At 48.9% G+C, this 18,698-nt stretch overlaps 1 protein-coding gene across 4 annotated transcripts in view; it reads right to left on the minus strand.

Annotated features, from left to right (window-relative positions):
* Rin3 (Ras and Rab interactor 3) overlaps positions 1-18,698 on the minus strand; it is a 133,528-nt gene that overhangs the window by 88,453 nt on the left and 26,377 nt on the right. For all 4 annotated transcript variants that reach the window (XM_023719653.1, XM_023719652.1, XM_012515583.2 and 1 more), the window contains exon 2: positions 2,516-2,723. In XM_023719653.1, coding sequence (XP_023575421.1) covers positions 2,516-2,723 — 208 coding nt within the window. The remainder of the gene's footprint in view (positions 1-2,515; positions 2,724-18,698) is intronic.

Here is an 18,698-nt window from a genome sequence, read left to right on the forward strand (position 1 = left end):
CTGTGTATTCAAAGTGGTTAGGATAGATATATAGTTGCATTCTCTTAATGAATAGAATGATTTGTTCTAATGGTGTTTGTAAATAGGATCTCAAGTCCACTTCTTGTACAGCAATTAACCACTAAGAAGAATATATGCAGTGTGTTATTTGTTGAAACTGTACTTCCGATTTGATTTGAAACTGTCTCATTGCTGTTTATCAATAAAATTTTGGGAAAAAAATACATGCTCCATGGGCCTATTTTTGAGTTGTATCCTTCCAAGAAATATAGGAAGCACACCCTGCAGAACGTTCTATGGGAATGGAGGATTGTCTGGGCGTCAACCTGGGGGCTGCTAGAGATAGCTACTGGTGAGAGCCCCCAGCTTTCTTTTTTACCACTTCCTTCACTGAAGAAGAATCACAGAGCATCTGTAAGACAGTCACAGTAGCAACACCACCCTCCTAAGCTACCATGGGGCAGAGGGTCTATTCCCAGGAAGCACCAGGGAAAGACTCGAGAGTGCAGGAAGACCGGCGGGGACGCTGTGGTCACAGCTGTGGGTCATGTGGAAGATGACTTCGAAGAGTCACATGAGCCAGGCATGGTGGTGCTCATCTGTAACCTCAGGACTATGTGAGCCTCAGGCAGCAGGGCTGCAAGTTCAAGGCCAGACAGGGCAACTTAGTGACATAGCAAAATGCTGTCTCAGAGTGAAAAATAAAAAGTTTGAGGATTTAGCTCAGTATGAAGGCCCTGGATTCAATCTTTAATAACTTGTGCTCCTAGCAAAATGACTTCTGAAGCAGACTGGTGGCCCCTGAGCTTCGATGAGGGAGGGGCAATAGGAAGTGACCACATAGCAGGGGTGGGGTTTTCTTCGGGGGTGATGAACACATCTGGAAATTAGGTAGAGGTAGTGGTCAGACAACGCCATGGATGCACGAAGTGCCACGGAGTGGTACAGTTGAAAACTGCTGATTTTATGTGATAAGAATTTCACCTCAATTAAAAAGAGGAGGTTCTGGGGAGAGTTGGGTTTTAGTAGGTTGAAAAGATCTTTGTGAGATATTTACTTTTTAAAATTTTATTCATTTTTATCCAGCTTGTTAAAAAATCATGAATGCATATGGGTACTACTTTTTTAAAAAGGGAGTAGCACAGAAGAGGACTGTGTGTGGGATTGAAGGCAGCGTATAAAGAGCTCTGACTCATTTCATCTACTTGTCATCTACCTATGCATCATCCATATGTCTTCCACCATCCACTCATCCATCTGTCATCCATCATTAATTGTCTGTCATCCTCATCCATCCATTGGCTCTCCATCATCCATTGCCCATCCACTCATCAACCTGCATCCATAATCCATCGTTATAGTGGTGGATACATTGGGTCAACTTGAGAAGGTTAGAAGTCTAAGTGACTCAGCAGGGATCCAGGCTCCTCACTTTGTAAACACCGTGAGCCTGTGCAAGAGGAGCACACAGAGTGAGTGCTACATCCACCCAGAGGAGGGGTAGCCTGCTTACCATATAAGGGAGGAAAACAAGCTTGCTCTCACTGCTTGGCTGTCTTCTGTCACTCTGAACTGTTACTCCTACGCCCTGCTACCCTGCCTTGGAGCCAACTGATTATGTACTGAAAACTCCAAAGACTGTGAGCTAAATAAGCCTTTCCTTCCATAATTTAGGGTATTGGGTATTTTGTGTCAGCAACAAGAGAAAAGTAATCAGGACAACTGTCCATCATCCACTGTCCATCATCCATCATGCACTACCAATCATCCATCATGCACTACCAATCATCCATTGGCCATCCATCATCCACTCATCATCTACTGATCATCCATCACTCATTGTCCATCATCCACCTATCATCCATCACTCATTATCTATCATCCGTGCCTCATTCATCTATCACCTCTTGTCCATCATACATTTATCTCCCATCTTCCACTGTCTGTCATCCATCATCTATTATTCATCCATCTGTTAATCATCCATCAACATCATCCATCATCTATTATTCATCCATCCAGTCATCATCTATCTCTCTTCCCATGTAGTAGGAACAGAACCCCTGGGAGGGAGTGTTAATTCCTCATTTCAAAATGACAAAACGAGAGGCTCAGAAAACTTAAACTGTTAGCCCAGGTCATACAACCTGACTCCAAAACATCTGACCATCACGCTTAGTTCTCTTCCTTTCATCTGTAAAATAAGAGAGTCTGAAACCATTCTCATCCTGGCGCTCTGGTTCCCAGCTTCCTGGCTGAGCTTTCAGGGTCAGAGGCCAGCGTGGCTTCCAGACCCCACCATCCTGCCCTTCCAATCTCAATGTCCAGCAAGGCCCACCTGCCCCTCACTCCCTGCTCCCCAGAGCAGAAGGTGGTCTTCCCATATGGAGAAACACTGTAGATGAAAATAGGTAAAGACCAGAAAAGAAAGCACACAGGCAATTCTTGGGGGGCAGCTGCTACCCCCAAAATGCTCCCTGAGCTCTGTGAGCTATGTCTGCTATTGCTGACTCACCCCGGCAACCTCCTGATGTAGGATCCGGGTCACTTCTGCCTGGCTCAGGCCCAGCTGCAGCCACACAGGGCACGTCTTGATCAGCTTCTCCAGGATACTGATGCCCCGGCGAGGAAGGCAGTTCTTGGAAGTGGTAGTCAGACGCAGCCCCATGCCGTCCTCTTCCTCCTCTTCCTCTCCTTCTCCTTTGCCAACATCTGGAACAGGACTGAAAAACAAAATGAAATGAGCAGCCTGTCCTGCAGCTGACCCAGAGAGGTGTGCCAGTGGGGACTCAATTGGGCTGTGCTTACTGAGCATCTGTGGGAGGTGGGATGGGAAGTTACACAATGAACAGACCAAGGGTTTCCACCCTCAGGTGCTTCTAATAAAGCAGGTGAAGCCAGGCCTAGTGTTGGATCCCTGTAATCTCAGCACTTTGGTGAGCTGAGACAAGAGGATCACAAGTTTGAGCCCATCTTCCATCCTGGGTAACTTAGCAAGATCCTGTCTCAAAATAGAAATACTTTTTAAAAGGCTTGGAGATGTAGGTCAGTGCAAAGGTCCTTGGTTCAATCCCCAGTCCTTAATTCATCCATCCATAGATCAAATAAAAAATTTTAAAAAGTCAATGAGAAATACACACAATCAGCAGGCTATAGACAAAGAGGGAATTAATATAACAGGACACAGTATAACACTTGCTGCTATTCTCAACTAAGGTAGGCTCAGAACAGCACAAGTAGAATTTGAATAGATCCCTGAAGAAGATTTAAAATACTTTTAATTGAAGAATAACTTACGGGCACAAATTTCTGTTGTATAGCAAGTCCTGGTTTTGCACATTTACACGTGTAACTGCTACCCAGATCAAGACAGGCCTGCACTGTCATGGCCAGGGCCACTCACAGGTGGTTACCTAATTTTAAGTGTGGCTGATTCAAAGTGAGATGTACTACAAAATATAAGATTTTGAGAATTTATAATGAAGAGTATCAAAGAGCTCATTAATAGTGTTTTACATTGATTACATGTTGAAATAATATTTTAGATATGTGGGTTAGGTAAAATGTTGTTGAAATCAGTTTCATTTTACTATACGGCCACTTTAACTACCATGGGGCTCACGTTATGTGCCAGGTTTCTGTCGAACAGCACCGATGCAGAGCATTCTTTCTAGAAGGTTCCTTTATGCCCCTTCCTAGTCAACACTCTCCACCCCAAGATGATTTGTTAACACGTCAGAGTGGAGCTAGCAGGAAAATCACAGACTCAAGAAATAGTGAAACCAATTTGAGGGCTCAGGGACTCAGCCTATTGTCCATCACTCTAGCTGGGGGACCCACCCCAACAGCCTTATATCCCCAGCCTCAGCTCACACAAGCTAGTTTTTCTAGAAAGGAAGTAGCCACATTAATTCCTTGGCCCCTGGAGGTGAGTGGGCTGAGAGTTCTGGTGGTAGTGGTCTACCTGAGAACTAGGTCTCTCACAGTGGTGTCTGCAGAGCTGGGGACTAATTAGACAAAACCAGTCACGTGCAGGGCTGCTGTAAGACATGAGACAGAGGAACGCTCCTGGAGGACACAGAGGGCCGGACTCAAACATCAGGACACGGGGACTGTATTCTTCACAAGGGAGAGAGGGCTAGCAAGTTCTCACTTCACTGGGTTTGCAGGGGGAAGGCAGGAAGGTGTGGCAGGAGGAGGGAACGTTTGATCTTCAGGCCAAGCTGTCCAAAGCCTGATAAAACTCCCATCTCTGCTCCCCTCCCAGGGAGCAGAGGGTCCACAGTCTGTAGGCCGTGCAAAAGGAAGAGCTGGGTCCCCGGCAAAATGAGATCTGTGCAGGAAATGGCAGGTATCAGGGCTGGGTGAGGCAGAAGGGGGGGCTGCACTACGGGTGAAAAAGGCCATGCACAGGGCAAACAGACTCATTTGGAGCCTGGAGGACACTGACCACTTCCAAGTCTCACCGTCTCCTCTCCAAAGGAAGGTGAGAGGGTGAAGGCCACAGCTGTCCAGCAAAGAAGCACCCTGGGGCCCACAGGTTCCTCCACCTCCACTGGGAAACACAACAGTGTTTATTCCCCGGCACCAAGAGACCTGTTAGAACCACCCTGGAACACAGTGCTGGATTGGGGCCTGCCCTGGGGACCCCGTCAGGGCTCTGCTTTGCAGCTGGGAGCGAGTGCCATGGGCTCCCGTGTCCTCTGCTGCTGTCCGTGTGAGAGACTTTGGCTAAGTCCTTCCCACTCGGGGCCTCCGTCTCCTCATCTGCACACAGGGGTAGGAGGATTTCTCCACTCGCTGGGTGAGCCTCAGTAGGCCTTGAACGGATCCCATTTTCTCCTACAGAACCAGAGGGCCACCATCAGGCAGATTCTAGAAAAGGAGGCAGATGACCTCTCGTTCACTCATGCCCTGAATATTTTTGAGGACCTTCAAGTGGCAGATGTTCAAGGCATGGGTTAGAGGTAAGAACAAAATGGCAAAACAGAAAGTGAGAGGAGAGAACCAGACAGAGAACAAGATAGAGACAGAGAGACAGATCCCACACCTCCACGATACTTATATTTACACTCCAGGGGACAGGACAGGCAGTCCTGGTGAACGCGCAGCCCGAGTGTGTTCCACGGTGGTACTGCAAGATGCACAGGGAGGGGCCGCTGGAAATTCCAAATCATGAGACCAGGGAATCCAGTGCCCCTCAATAGACTTTGGACTAAACCCCTGGATGCAGGAATCACAAAGAGATGAAGAGACACCCCAGGGGAAAGAAAAGCAAGCTCCAAAGCCTGGGGTTCCTGCTCCCGGGTGGGGGTGGGGGTCTGACTCGCACTCTGTGTAGACAAGAAACTTCCCCAGGGTGGAGGGGAGGGCTGGGTGTCTGGCTCTGGTTCATTGCCGCCCTCGCCCAGCCCTCGGCCTTTCTGGCCCAGAAGTGAGCTGCTGAAGATCTGCTGGGGCCACTAGAGTCTCTGAGAACACACAGGAGGATTTGTTTCTTCTCTGTGCTCGCACAGAGCTGCTCCTGCCCAGGTGACCAAGTGGAAACTCTGCTCAGGCGCCACTGTGAATCACGGGGACTGTGCTGCCGCATTCTCTTGTGATTTTGCCCGTTCCCCACTCTAAAAGGCTCCTAAAGAATAGCTAATGACTCCAATGAATCCTAAAAAATTCAGCCCAGTCCCTACTATCCAAAGCGTTTGCCTTCCGAGCCCTTGCCCTGAAAAGCCTCCACCCAAGGCTGCTGACCATCACCCCAACAGAATCTGCCTTTGTCCGCCTGCCGCACCTCTGGCTATTCTGTCCACCTCAGTGTGTGCAGGACTCCAGTTCTCCCTCCCAACCCAGAGGCACAAGTATCAAGCCAAATATAGAATCAACTATAAGAAAAAGCCAAAACAAAACAGATCTACTGGGTCTGCGTCAACATTTAAAGCTTCTGCCCCACAGACTGGGAGAAATAGTCATAAAACATAGCTCTAATAGAGAACCAGCAAATCATTCAAAAAGTAGGGACTCCTAAGATTTGAACAGAAGCTTCAAAGAAGAAGACATGCAATTGGGCTTCTAAGGAGGTGAAAACTGCTCAAAATCCTCCATCACTAGGTAAATGCAAATTGAAGCCACAATTGATAGCTCGGCACAACCACTAGAACAGCTAAAATTGAAGAGATGGACGACGACACTCATTGGCAAGGGTGGGAAATAACCAGAACTCTCACATCTTGTTGAAATAAATGGCAACTGGTCCAAGCATTTTGCAGGCGTGCACTGGCAGATTTTAGCAACTTGAGCATGCACTTGGTGTGTGGCTTGATGGCTCCACTCCCAGAAGTGTACCCAGGAGCAAGCACACACGTCCACAAAACTGGTGCATCAGTGGCCACAGCGCCATTACTTATAGCTCAGACCTGGCCCAGGGGTCTGGCAATGGGAAAAGGAATAAGCAGACTGTGACACTGAGCTATTTAGGGATGACCATGGTGGTCATGGTGACCACGGTGGGACACGGATGGAGTGGGAGGCTGGGATGACAACATAAGTCCTAGGAGACAGCAAATGTGTTGCCATTTTTCAACAGACCCACTCTGAGACCTTCCCAATGCCATATAAGCAAAATGTTTGCACAAAATGAGATAATCTTACCAAGAAAAACAGCTAAATAAGCCCTCCAGTTTCACTCGCTCTTTGTTAGCCTAAGTTCACTAATTTCGGAGGTCACACAGCTAGGCAATACATCATTAGTTCCCACGAGCACGGTTATAGATGAGTTTTACCTCAAGGTTGGGAAAGCCGTTGCCGCAGTAGCTTCCCCGAACCTCAGGAAGCTTTGCTGAGAGTGTTGCTTGTTCTCTAAGGTCTACATTGTCTGAGGGGAGAGAGCAATGGGATAAAAGGCCTGGCATCTTGGCCTGTCTTCAAATCATCTGTCTCTTTTGCTGTCTTTACCCTTGAATCGAATTCTACTGAGCTCTGCGTGTGGACATGTTGATCACTGAAAAAAAAAAAAAAAACCATGTTGAGGCCAAGCCTATGATGCAGCTTTAGCTTGGCCTACGTCTTGTTGGAGCTGGAGTGTTTCTTCTTTGCCACCCTTGTGCTTTTTTAGTAATGCATGCTCTAAAAGTCTTTTAGCCCTATCACAAGGTCAGGACATTTAGGCAGGTTGGTGGCACTGGTAGTTGCTGACTGTGACTCAGCAGTTCCTGTTAGGCACAGTTCTTTGTACTGAGTACACCTCTAGAGAAGACGGTTGTGCTCGAGTTCACGTGGGGAAGATGGCTGCTGTCGTGTTCATCACCCAGTGTGGAGTTTGCCAACAAGGCAAAACTGTGCAGAACTCCTGTTAGTGGGCCTCAGCCCTCTGCCAACAGGAGTGCTTGTGAGTTGAGGCATTACTGTACCAGGCTGTGACATTACGCACAGGGTGATGGTGCCAAATGCATGACAACCCACGGCTTCTCGGAGAGGTTGACCATGACCACCTGCCTGTGGTCCAAGTCCATCGCCAGAAGCAGCACCAGTTGGAGCTGCCCCTTGGCTGAAGGGAACTGCCGGATGTTAGCCTCCCCCAGAAAAACCCAACAAAACTCCTGCTTGTCTCTTTGTTCTAGGAGTCGCAGCTTGGGAGTTCTCTGAAACAACTGCTATCCTAATTTGGCTAAAGTTGCCCACGAATCTTGGCCTGTGCAATAATAGGCAAGTTTACAATAGCTGGCCTTGTCTTGCTTCTACCGTCTCTAGGTCAAAAGATCCCGTTATCTGGTATCAGTGTACCAGCAGGAAGAGCAGTCCGCAATACAGAGGCGCCATACACACAACCACTTGAACGAACCTCAGAAACATGCTGAATGAGAGAAGCTAGACGCAAAATGTCCCTGCCGTCTATGTCAATTTATAGCAAATTCAAATGGTACACTTAGAAATGCACACTTTCATCTTACTTAAATTTTACACCAACTTGATAAAAAGAAGCACATCTGTTTTTTGTTTTTTTGTGTTTTTTTTTTTTGTATTTTAGAGGTCTACAAGGTGTTCAGGGTCTCACTACAAGATTGGATTTGTAGTGATCCACCTGTTTACAGCCTCCCAAGAGCTAGGATTATAGGTGTGCACCACCACAACCAGTCTCAATCACTGTCTCAGTGTGCCCCGGGGGGTGAGGCTGGCATGACAGGCCTGGGGATTGAACCCCTGGCCCCTGCACCTGCTTGCAGGTGCTTTAATCCGCTGAGCTATTTGGCCAGCCCTAGCACACCTAAATATTATATTCTAGTTAATGATATGTATACTAACGTATTCAGGGGGTCTCTAACCTTCTTACAAATGCATAAAAATAAGATGCATTCATGGATGAATAAGGACGTAGGTAGAAAAGCAAATACAGAACATACATTGCAGTGTGTTTGTGGGCATCCACTCTAATATTCACACAACTCTGCTATGTGTTAAGCAATTTTCATAGAGCACTGCTGGGAATATAGCTCTTCCCAACTTGAAGGCCTATTCAGGTGAAGCCTGCCTGCTATACTAGAAGGGCTAGGTTTAAAGCCAGGTGTGTGACATCTGGCTAATGACTTTGTCTCCCAGTTCAATCATTTGTTTTTTAAAAAAGGGTCAAGAGTTGTCAAGCTGTTTTTGCTTAATAGAGTTTCTATGGAAACTCAATAAGATGTTAGGTTCCTGGCATAGTGCCCGGCATGTAATTCTGTTTTCGTTTCTTTGTTTTGGTACAAGGTCTCACTATATAGTTCAGCTTGGCCTTGAACTCAGCACGTAGCCCAGGCTGGCCTCAAACTCTCAGTAATTCTCTTGCTTCAGCCTCCTAAATGCTGGGATTAGAGGCGTGCACCACCCCACCTAACCTAGCATGCAATTTTGTAAGTGTTAGCTATTGTTTTTCCACCTCTCCAATTCTCTAGTTGGAATTCTTTTCCTGCTACAATCCTCTCACACTGCAGCCTTGATTTTAGGACTTACCACACTGGACTGGAGTGACAGTGTCCTCTTCTATGTCAGCTGCCTTGTGCCCAAGGAAGCATCCAATCAAGCTCTAGTGGTGACCTACAAGTTTAAGTGCCTGGGAAATAAGGCCCGAGTAAACACAGACATAACTGCCAAGAAAGCCCAGTTTTCTTGGCAGAGTAGCAAACCACTGGGAGGATCTCTTTCGTGCCTGAAACCAGCGGTGCCAGAAAGACTAATAAGGTCAGGCTTATCCCAGACACCTGCAGGGATGGCTGTCCCAGGACCTGCAGCCTCAGCTGCCCCAACTGACGGCAGATGCCAAAGCCTCTCAAGCCACTGCATTCCAGGACTGCCAGACGCTTGGCAGATTCCCCTGGTCTTGGGGCTCCACAAATGCTTGCTCAGGACCTGATTCGGGGTCAACAGAGTAAGGATCTCAGGGCTGAAAGGATCTGTAGGAGGTCAATGGCTGCAGGCCCTGCCTTCTATAAGGTAGGGAAGAAATTAAGGCTGAGGAGGTCTGTCATGTGTTGACTACCCAGAGACTTTCCTACCCAGGTCCTCCCCTCCCTGATTGAGTTTGAGATCTACAAAGTCCCTGCAAAGGCAGCAGGAGGACCTCATTACTGTAAAATAATGAGCCTTGGAAGCTTAGAGCAGCTCCACCACAGAGACCTCCTTCCTTGACATGATTGAGCGCTCTGTGTCAGGTCCAGAGCTCAAGCTCCAGTGAGTGCCAGTGGTCCCCCATCCTGTAGTGTCCATGGACACCCTGCTGGGTGCACATGGTCAAGATGCTGGCAAAAACCACATTGGAGCCCAGACTCAGCCTCCAGCTTCCTTGGGCATTTTCTCAGCAGCTCAGAGTGAGTGGGCTCCCTGCACAATGCCTGTATCTGTCACTAGCCTATTAAACTTTGGCGGGAAGAACAGGAAAGCTCTGCTCTGCTGCAGGCCCTGGGCCTGGCCCAAGTGGGGCTCAGTGCAGTGCGGGCTGTGGGCTGAGTGGGGCTGCTGTACGGAAGGAAGGCATGGACATTTTAGAGCAAGAGTGTGCCTGCCCTGGGCCACCCATGCCAGTGACAGGAAAGTGGCACAAGGCCTCACTAGGAGGAGAATCAAGGCTACTGCACAGAGTTGGGAAGTAGGGCCAGGCTGTCACCACCCGACCCACCATCCTGACCCAGGCAAGGCGGTGTTCAGCATTAGCAAGACAAAGGGGGTCTACAGGGACGGAGCAGCTGGTCCCTGCTCTGAGGGTACTCAGGTTAGTGGCTGCGGGGCAAGTGCTATGGAATGCTGCCTCACTCTGGATAGGACTCCATGTGTGACAAAGGGCTCAGGGGCTGGGTGCAAAGTGCCCAGCAATGCTAACTTTGACTACTCCATTTATAGAGGCCACAGCACACAGTGGTCCCTGGGAGCCCATTCTGAGCCTGATGCATTGTGGAGGCTCGGTCACCTTCATACTTATTGTAGTGATTCATCACTCACCCACCCCACCGCAAAGATAGGTCCAAATGCAACGCTCCAGGGCCTGTGAATGCAAATTGGACGGAGGATTTCCGCAGATGTAATGAAGCTAAGGATGCTAAGATGAGCTCAGCTGGGGTTGCAGTGGGCCCTCGAGCCCATTGGAGGTGGCTCATAGAAAAAGGAAAGACAGACGGCGTCCGTGTGAAGGTGGAGGCAGAGGTTACAGTCACAACGACCCCCTACAAGGCGCACCCAGGGCTGAGGGAGCAGCCGGCAGTGCAGAATGGGATCGCTCTCCGGGTCAGAGCCTCTGGAAGGAGCCGGCCCAGTGACCTCTTGGCTTGGGCTTTCACAATTCTGGCATTCAGATCTGTGAGGAAGTGAATCTGGGCTGTATTATTAAGATGCTGTCAGCTTGCTACTGCAGTCCTCAGAAATGAGGACAGCTGCCCTGAGCCTGACAGTCCCGTGCAAGGCCAAGGAGAGCGAGGGACACAGAACTTACGTAACCTCCCAACGTCACCCATCCAGTAAGCGGCAGAGCTGAGACTCCTACCCAGGCAACCTTGCTCCAGGATCTGTTTCTAACCAGTGCACTAAAATGTTTCAATATTTTGAAACTTTTAAATTCAGAAAAGGGTTTCTTTTTAAAAGTTCCCATGATTATGCATCCTTGTAAAATTTGGCAAAGAAAGTTCAGTAATGACTTTAGCCCATGTGGAAATATCTGCAAACACACACAGAGACATAGAAATATACACAGAAATAACCTCCAGGGGCTGCCACGAGCCCTCATTAAAGACAGCTATTTCTGAGACATTCAGGGGGATTGTTTCCCCTGAATTATTATTTATTTTTATATTTTTATAACAATCATGCAGCTTAACAGTTTTCCCATCTGTAGAATGGAGCTTATACTACTATCTGGTGCATGTGAACACTTCAAATTATTCCAGCTGGGGTAACTATATGTGTGGTCACGCTTGATTCTCTCCCTCAGACACCTGTGCCTGGGGGACACTCTCCCACTTGGTCCCAGCAGACACACCTCATTCTCCCTAACAGGCCCTGCTCACACCGCTGCGCTCAGCAGCTATGGCAGCAACACAGGAAACGGCTCAAGGCTGATGAGAACCGTGGCTCCACTCCCAGAAGCCCCTGGAGCACCAAGAGGGCTGCGCCTGAGAATACCAAGAGCTGAGATGACAAGAGCTCACATTTAAGAGGTGAGATGCTGGACTCAGGGAAATGACGGTGGTCACCGAGGCTGCAGCCCTGAGGAGGGAAAGGGAGACGCCAGTGTCACCCACAGCAGGATGGGTCATAAGTTCTGAGGGAGCCAGCCCAGGACCATGGCATAGCTACACGTCCGTCACAGCTCTGAATCCTGTTTATTGTGTAGGTGTTAATTCCCTGATTTCCATCCTTGCACTGAGGTTAGGAGAATGTCTTTGGGTTGGAGAACTATCTAAAGGACAGGGGCCAGCCCTACAAAGTTCTCTCTCATAGCTTCGAAAAAAGGGAGACTGGGGAAAGAGCGAAAACAAACCAGCATGACACAGAGTTAGCAGCCGGTGAAGCAGGCGAAGAGCACACAGAGGCATTCGACATGTTAGTCCTGTAACATTCCCGGGAGTCTCAAATCATGTCAAAAGGGAAAGTTAAAAGAAAAAGCCCAAAAAGCAAACAAACAAGAAACCATAATGCTCAGTGCAATAAGCAATGACAGAAGGAATGAAAACATATAGAGTCTAAAAGTAAACATAAGAGTTCTCTCTCTTGTTTGTGGTGTGGGGTGATGGCTGCCCAGGGGCCAAAGAGGAAAGTGGGGTGGGGGAGGGGTGTGAACGAGGCTCCACCTAGTTTTGCACGATTTATTTATTTCTGAGGGAAATACAGCCAAATGGTAGGATACAACAAAGCTGCACAAGAATGGCTGTTTTTCTGCAGATTTCTCTGTGCTTTGAGGTATCTGATTCAAAAACAAATGCATACCCCCTTTTCCCTATCACCAGCTGAGCCTATTCCTCTGCCAACATGACTCCCTATGATGTTCCTGCTGTTTGTCTTGGCATTTAAAAGTCAGTTTAGGACCGGCCAGATAGCTCAGCAGACTAAAGCTCCTGCTTAGGCAGAGCACAGTGGCCAGGGTTCGATCCCTGGGGTGGCATGCTGGCCCCGCCCCCGGGGTGCGCTGAGACTGCGACCGAGACTGGGCATGGTGGCATGTGCCTGTAATCCCAGCTCTTGGGAGGCTGAACACAGGCAAATCACTACCAGTCCCATCTATGTAGTGAGACCCTGTAGACCCCATAGACCCCGTACTAAAATCAATAATAATAATAATAATAATAATAATAATAAAAAGTCAGTTCATGGGCTGAGAAGATAGTTCGATGGTCTAAGTTCCTGCCCAGCAAGTGCAAGGACCCGGGTTTGATCTCCGGTACTGCATGCCATGCTGGGCTCCAAAACCGGGTATAGTAGCACAGGAGCTGTAATCCCAGCTCTGGGGAGGCTAAGACAGGAGGATCACTAGCATAGCAAGACCCTGTGACAAACAAACAAACAAACAAACAAACAAATAAATAAATCTTTTTAAAAATTAAAAAAAAAGTCTGTTTATGAATTCAAAGACCCCTGCTGGCAGGTGACCAAGATGGATCTACCTAGCTATTCAGAGACTCAGATCCCAAGAGACTTAGGGAAACTGTCAGCTACCATGAGGCTACTGGAGCAGAAGCCAAAGAAGGTCACTGAGGACCATTCCTCCGCCCTAGGGCAGCTGCAGGATGTGGGCCAAAGAGCAGCAGCTAACGCTGGAGGCTTTGTGCCCTGCCACTCTGCATCCTTGACAGCCATGCGACAGGAAGCGTGCACTGTGGGCCACAGGCACTGGGCAAGGCCAGCTCCCCTTCCAGGGCCTCAGGATGATGATCCCCCACAGGCTTTGTTCAGGCAGGCTCTGAGATCCTGGAGAGCCTCGGGGTCCATCTCTGCACAACAGGGAGGTGAAGGGGGAGCAACCCAAGAGCTCAGCTCACAGCTGCGCCAGAACAAAATGAGGATGGAAACAACTCAAGGAGCAGGTCGGGCTGAAGTAACATGGGATGAGAAGGCAGGGAACCGCTCCTGGGATGAAGGTGGGCTGGTAGGTCTGGGTATCGGCAGGCACCCGGACAGGCCTGTGGCAGTACTTAATGGCGTGCTGGTGAGCACCTGTCTGCAACAATCTGCCCATCAGAAGCAAACGCTCCTCAGGGCGTAGGGCTGGCTGATTTCCATGGTCGGGGCACTCCCACTGCTGCTGATGTCAAGTGCCCCAGTGGCTTTGTAACCAGCTCAAAAATCTCCTGAACACTTAACAATGGGCCTCCTGGAGCTGCCAGCAGCAGCAGGTGCCCCCAACTCAGGAGCTCCCCTTGTACCGCCCTCCCACCATCCCACCCCTGCTGAGCTGTGTCTAAAGACCTTTAAAGCTGTGCACCTGCTCCTCCCTGAGCAACTCATTCTGAGAAGCCATTGTCAATTTCTGCAGGCTGAAATCTCTTCTCCTTAAGCTGTCCTCTTGCTGCTTTTCCTACGCTATTTTCTAGGGCCATGAGGGGGCCGTGCCCCAGGAAGCCCCTCACCTTGGCTTGCATATCTCCTGCCATTCGGGGTGAGCAGTCCCTCTCCTGCCCACCTGCTGAGATCTCAGCCCCTCCTGCCCCAAGATGGACCCTGAGCTGCACGCTGACAGACACTGTCCCAAGGAATTTGCAGACAGAAGGACTTATTTTCTAGTAGCACTTAAAGCATCTAATCCAATGCTTTTTAATATAGCCACTAAATTGCACAACTGTCACCACAACCAATTTTAGAGTGTTTTCATCACCCTAAAAAGAAACTTATTTCTGGGCAGTCACTCCCCACTTCCTCCCAACTGCTCCCCTCCCCCTTCCCCCCACTCTAGCCCCTGGCGCAGCTACTTTCTGTCTCTATAGATTTGCTGACTCTGGCCTTTTCTGTCATACACTATATGGCCTTTTGTTTCTCTGGCATAGCAGGCCAGAGGTTTACTCACGTTGAAGTAGCCAGCAGAACTGATCAGTATCTCTGTACCAACATTACTTCCCTCTTTATTGACAAATAATGTTTCATGCTATTTTCACTTACGCCTTCAGGAGTTAAGAGCGTTCGTGCTGGTCCACGTTGGAGACATTACAAAGAACATGCAAGCTTTTGTGTACAACCTGCTTCCCATCCTCATGGTTATATACCTAGGAGTGGAACTGCTAGAGCGTAGGTCTATGGTTGGCATTTTGAGGGGCTGCCTGGCTGTTTTCCAAAGTGGCTATGCCACTTTACAGCCCCAGTAGCAGTACCTGAGGGTTCTAAATTCTCCACAAACTTCCCAACACTTGGGCTGTCTTTTTGGCTATGACCGTCCTACCAAGTGTGCAGTCAACCTCATTGTGGTTTTCTATTTGTAACTCTCCGCCGACTACGGGTGCTGAGAATCTTTATTTTTGGGGGTCATTCGACTATGTTCTCTGGAGAAATGTTTATTCAGATCCTTTGTCTACTGCATGTTTATTCTTGAGTTCTCCATTCATTTTATGTTTGAGCACAAGTCCCTTATCAGACACATAATTTGCAAACATTTTTTCCCTTTCTGTGGTTATTTTGCTTTCTTGAGAGTCCTGTGACACTAGACTAAATCTAATTTCTGTCTTTCCCTCTGGTTACTAAGTCTAATTTCTGTCTTTCCCTCTGGTTACTTACAACTTTGGTGTCATAACCAAGAAATCATCACCTAATCTGCTCTTCTTTTAAAAGTTTTATAGCTTTAGGGGGCCAGGGAGATGGCTCAGCAGACTAAGAGTGTCCCTGGCAAGTGCAAGGGCCTGAGTTCAATCCCCGGTTCTGAAAAAAAAAAAATAAAAAAAAAGTTTTATAGCTTTAGCTTTTGCATATACGTCTTTGTTCCATTCTGAGATTTTATGTACAGGTGAGACAAAGGTCCACACCTTCCTCCTTTTGCCTGTGGACATCGAGTTGCTCTTGCACCACTTATGAAAAGAGCACTCTTTCATCAAATTGTCTCATCAATTTTGTCAGAATCAGGTGGCCATAAATTATAGGGTGGCTTTCATTTGTTGTAATCCTGGACGTTGGACCTAGGGGTGCTCTATCACTAACTATACCCCAGTTGCTTTTAGATTTTATTTATTGTTAGGGTCTCAGTATATTGCCCAGGCTGGCCTCAAAACTGTGATTTTTCTCCCGGCTTAGCCTGCTGAGTGGCTGGGATTTCAAGTGTATGCCACAGCACCCAGATGATGGTGCAGTTCTGAGCCTTCTGCTCATAATGTTTTATTCCTCTGACTATGCTGAGGATTCTCTGTTTTTGAACTTCAAAAGTATGGAGTCCTAAGACAGGTGAACAACCACCCCATAGCTATCCCCTGAGCATTATATTAAAGGCACTTAACCATAATTTTCCTCAAAATAGATAGCATTGTATCCTATTAACAAGAACCTGAAGGGCTGGTGAGATAGCTCGGTGGACTAAACGCCTGCCTAGGCAAGCGCAGGGACCGGGGTTTGAGCCCTGGCACTCCATGCTACTCCAGCCACTGACACTGGGCGTGGTGGCACGCACCTGTAATCCCAGTGCTGGGGAGGCTGAAAACAGGAGGATCACTATGAGTCTGAGCTGCATAGTAAGACCCTGTACCAAATATATATATATATCTCCTAAGGAATCCATTTTTCTCTCTTCATTCTTCTTTCTTTTGTGGTGGAACCAGGGATTGAATTCAGGCCCTTGCGCTTGCCAGGGAAGCGCTTATTCCACTGAGCCATCTCCCTGGCCCCAGGAATCCATTTTTCTACAGCAACCTAATACTTAGGGAAATTGTGGAAAATTAACTTGCATTCTGAGAGTTGAGGTCACATTTTGGCAATGAAGGGAGATAATAAGGCTTTATGAGATGAGCAGTACAATAGCAAGTACTGTGCTCACAGGAGGATGGGTGTGATGTATAGCAAATGGCCCTGTGCTGGGAGTCAGGTCACAGTCTTCTTCTCTCATTCACCACGTGACTTTGGGCGACATATTTCCCCACTGAGTTCACTAGCATCATGAACAAAATGAGAAGGTTGGACTAGGTCTGAGCTGGCCTGCAGAATGCAATTCTACATGAACTCCAGTTTCTTGGCAACGACTGCCAAAACTGCAGCCTCCATGGAGAGAAAATATAGGGTCTGCTAGTGATGTCTGCCAGAGGCCCCACAGTGGAATCTGCTAGTGATGTCTGCCAGGGGCTCTGCAGGGGCCAGCAGCAGCAGCTGTGCTGTGTATTTACTGAACCCGGGTCACACTGAGGTCTAAAGCTCCTTCCAGAACTCTGGATTCCATGCCTCTGTGACTTCAGTGACCCTTGATCAGGGGCTGCCTGAAGCCTGGAGGCTTCTCTCCTCCAATCCACTGGATCCTGGCCCAGCGCACAGCCTAGTGCAGGCAGGCGGCCAGGCCCACTTCTCGAGGCTTCATCTCACCAACATATCTTCGTAGATGTGTGTGAGGGTGAGTCTCAGCTGCCACCTCCTTGCTGGCACAGCCAAGACCCAAATCACAGCACCAGGCTGACCATGCAAGTCCCATGGGGATGCAAGAGAGGCTGCAAATTTCAGAATCTCACACTCAACCAAAACCTTAGTCAGCTGCAGGGGTTAAAGAATGCTACTAGGCTCCAGCGCTCGCCATAGGCAAGTGGGAAAACATTCCCTGGGTTCCTCCTTGGCCAGAAGACCCAAAGGCTTGGTAGGTGAAGCAGAGCCCAGGGCCACCTCAGGACCCTGACCCTCCATGGATTAGAGTAGGAACAGGGGCCCACTCTGTGGCCCTCCCCACAACCTCAGAGGGGAAGTCAGCTTGAGCGGGACTTCCGGGCTGCGGAAGTACCAAGAGCAGGCTGGGGAGCCTCTGTTCACTTGTCACAGTCCACAGCGAGGGGTCTGACAGCTTGAAGGCCTCCTAACTTTCCATAACAGTGTGCTGCAGGTCATCTGCAGCTCAGAGAGCATGCTGGGCACTGCCCACCTCACACCCCAGCCTCCTGATTCCACAGGGCCTCCACTGTCCCCTTGGTCCATCTACCCATATGAACCCCACTTGGGCCTTGGTGGGGCCTGCAGAGGCACTGGCTCCAGTGACAGGCACTTCTGGAGCCTGCTTGACCTCTCCTAGGCCTGCCTCCTGCTCTGGCTCGTGTGCTGAGGACTGTCTTGGTCCACAGCATCTCTGTCTCACCTTTAACCTCAGTTGCTCTGTCTTTATCTTGGGCTCTGCTCAGGAGCCCTGGATGCCCACAGTCTCCCTCTAGAACTGCCTCTGGCTCACAGGTCCCAGCCCCTTGGGCCACCCCAGATCACACTCAGCTTGCCAAGTGTGGACATCCTGCCTTATCAATCCCAGACAGCAACATTTGCTCCTCTCCAGGCTCACATCAGAGATGGTGGCATCAATTCTGTCCCCAACGCTGTGTGCACTCAGGCCTTTAGTACGACAAGGGCTGTGTTGCCTACTGGTTAAGCCTAGGCTTGAACAGCAGGCAGCCTGCTTATACTCTTAGCTTGGTGGCTTTGCAAGTGACTGCAACGCTCCGCACCTCAATCTGCTTACACTTAAAGTGGGGAAGGAATGTAGGGCTTACCATGTCATGCAGCCATTATAGGGAACTCGGGACAGTGCCTGGTGCACAGCAACACTCAGTGACAAATCATCCATCCACTTGTCACATAAGCACTGTTCCAGTACTGACAATGGGTAGACGCCATCCTACACTGATCATCACAATAACTAATTACAGTCATAGCCACCCGCAGCGATTGACATCGTGACCCTCCTCCCAGACAGCCCCAGAAACCTCCCTGAACACGCAGATGGTGTCAGGACAGGATTTGGGAGACACATGTCCTATTGGGGATGATGCTGAAGGCCTCCATGGTACAGGGACCAGGTCACCAGGGACAACAGGCAGGCCCAAAGCACATCTGTCATGCATGCATGTTGGGATACGCTGAGGTCACCTCTGCAGGGACAGACAGGAAAGGAGGGAGGCTGGGGACAGTCCAGAGGGAGACTCCTCCTTTGTACACTTTTGTAGCTTTTAAACTACATTTGAAACATGTAACTAGCTATACTGCCCATTTATAAAATAATGAAAGCAGCTCAGTACTCTAAAAAAGAAAAGTTTTCTGAAGAA

The sequence above is a fragment of the Octodon degus genome, unplaced genomic scaffold (genome assembly GCF_000260255.1).
Source record: "Octodon degus isolate 3935 unplaced genomic scaffold, OctDeg1.0 scaffold00070, whole genome shotgun sequence".
Taxonomy (NCBI): Eukaryota; Metazoa; Chordata; class Mammalia; order Rodentia; family Octodontidae; genus Octodon; species Octodon degus.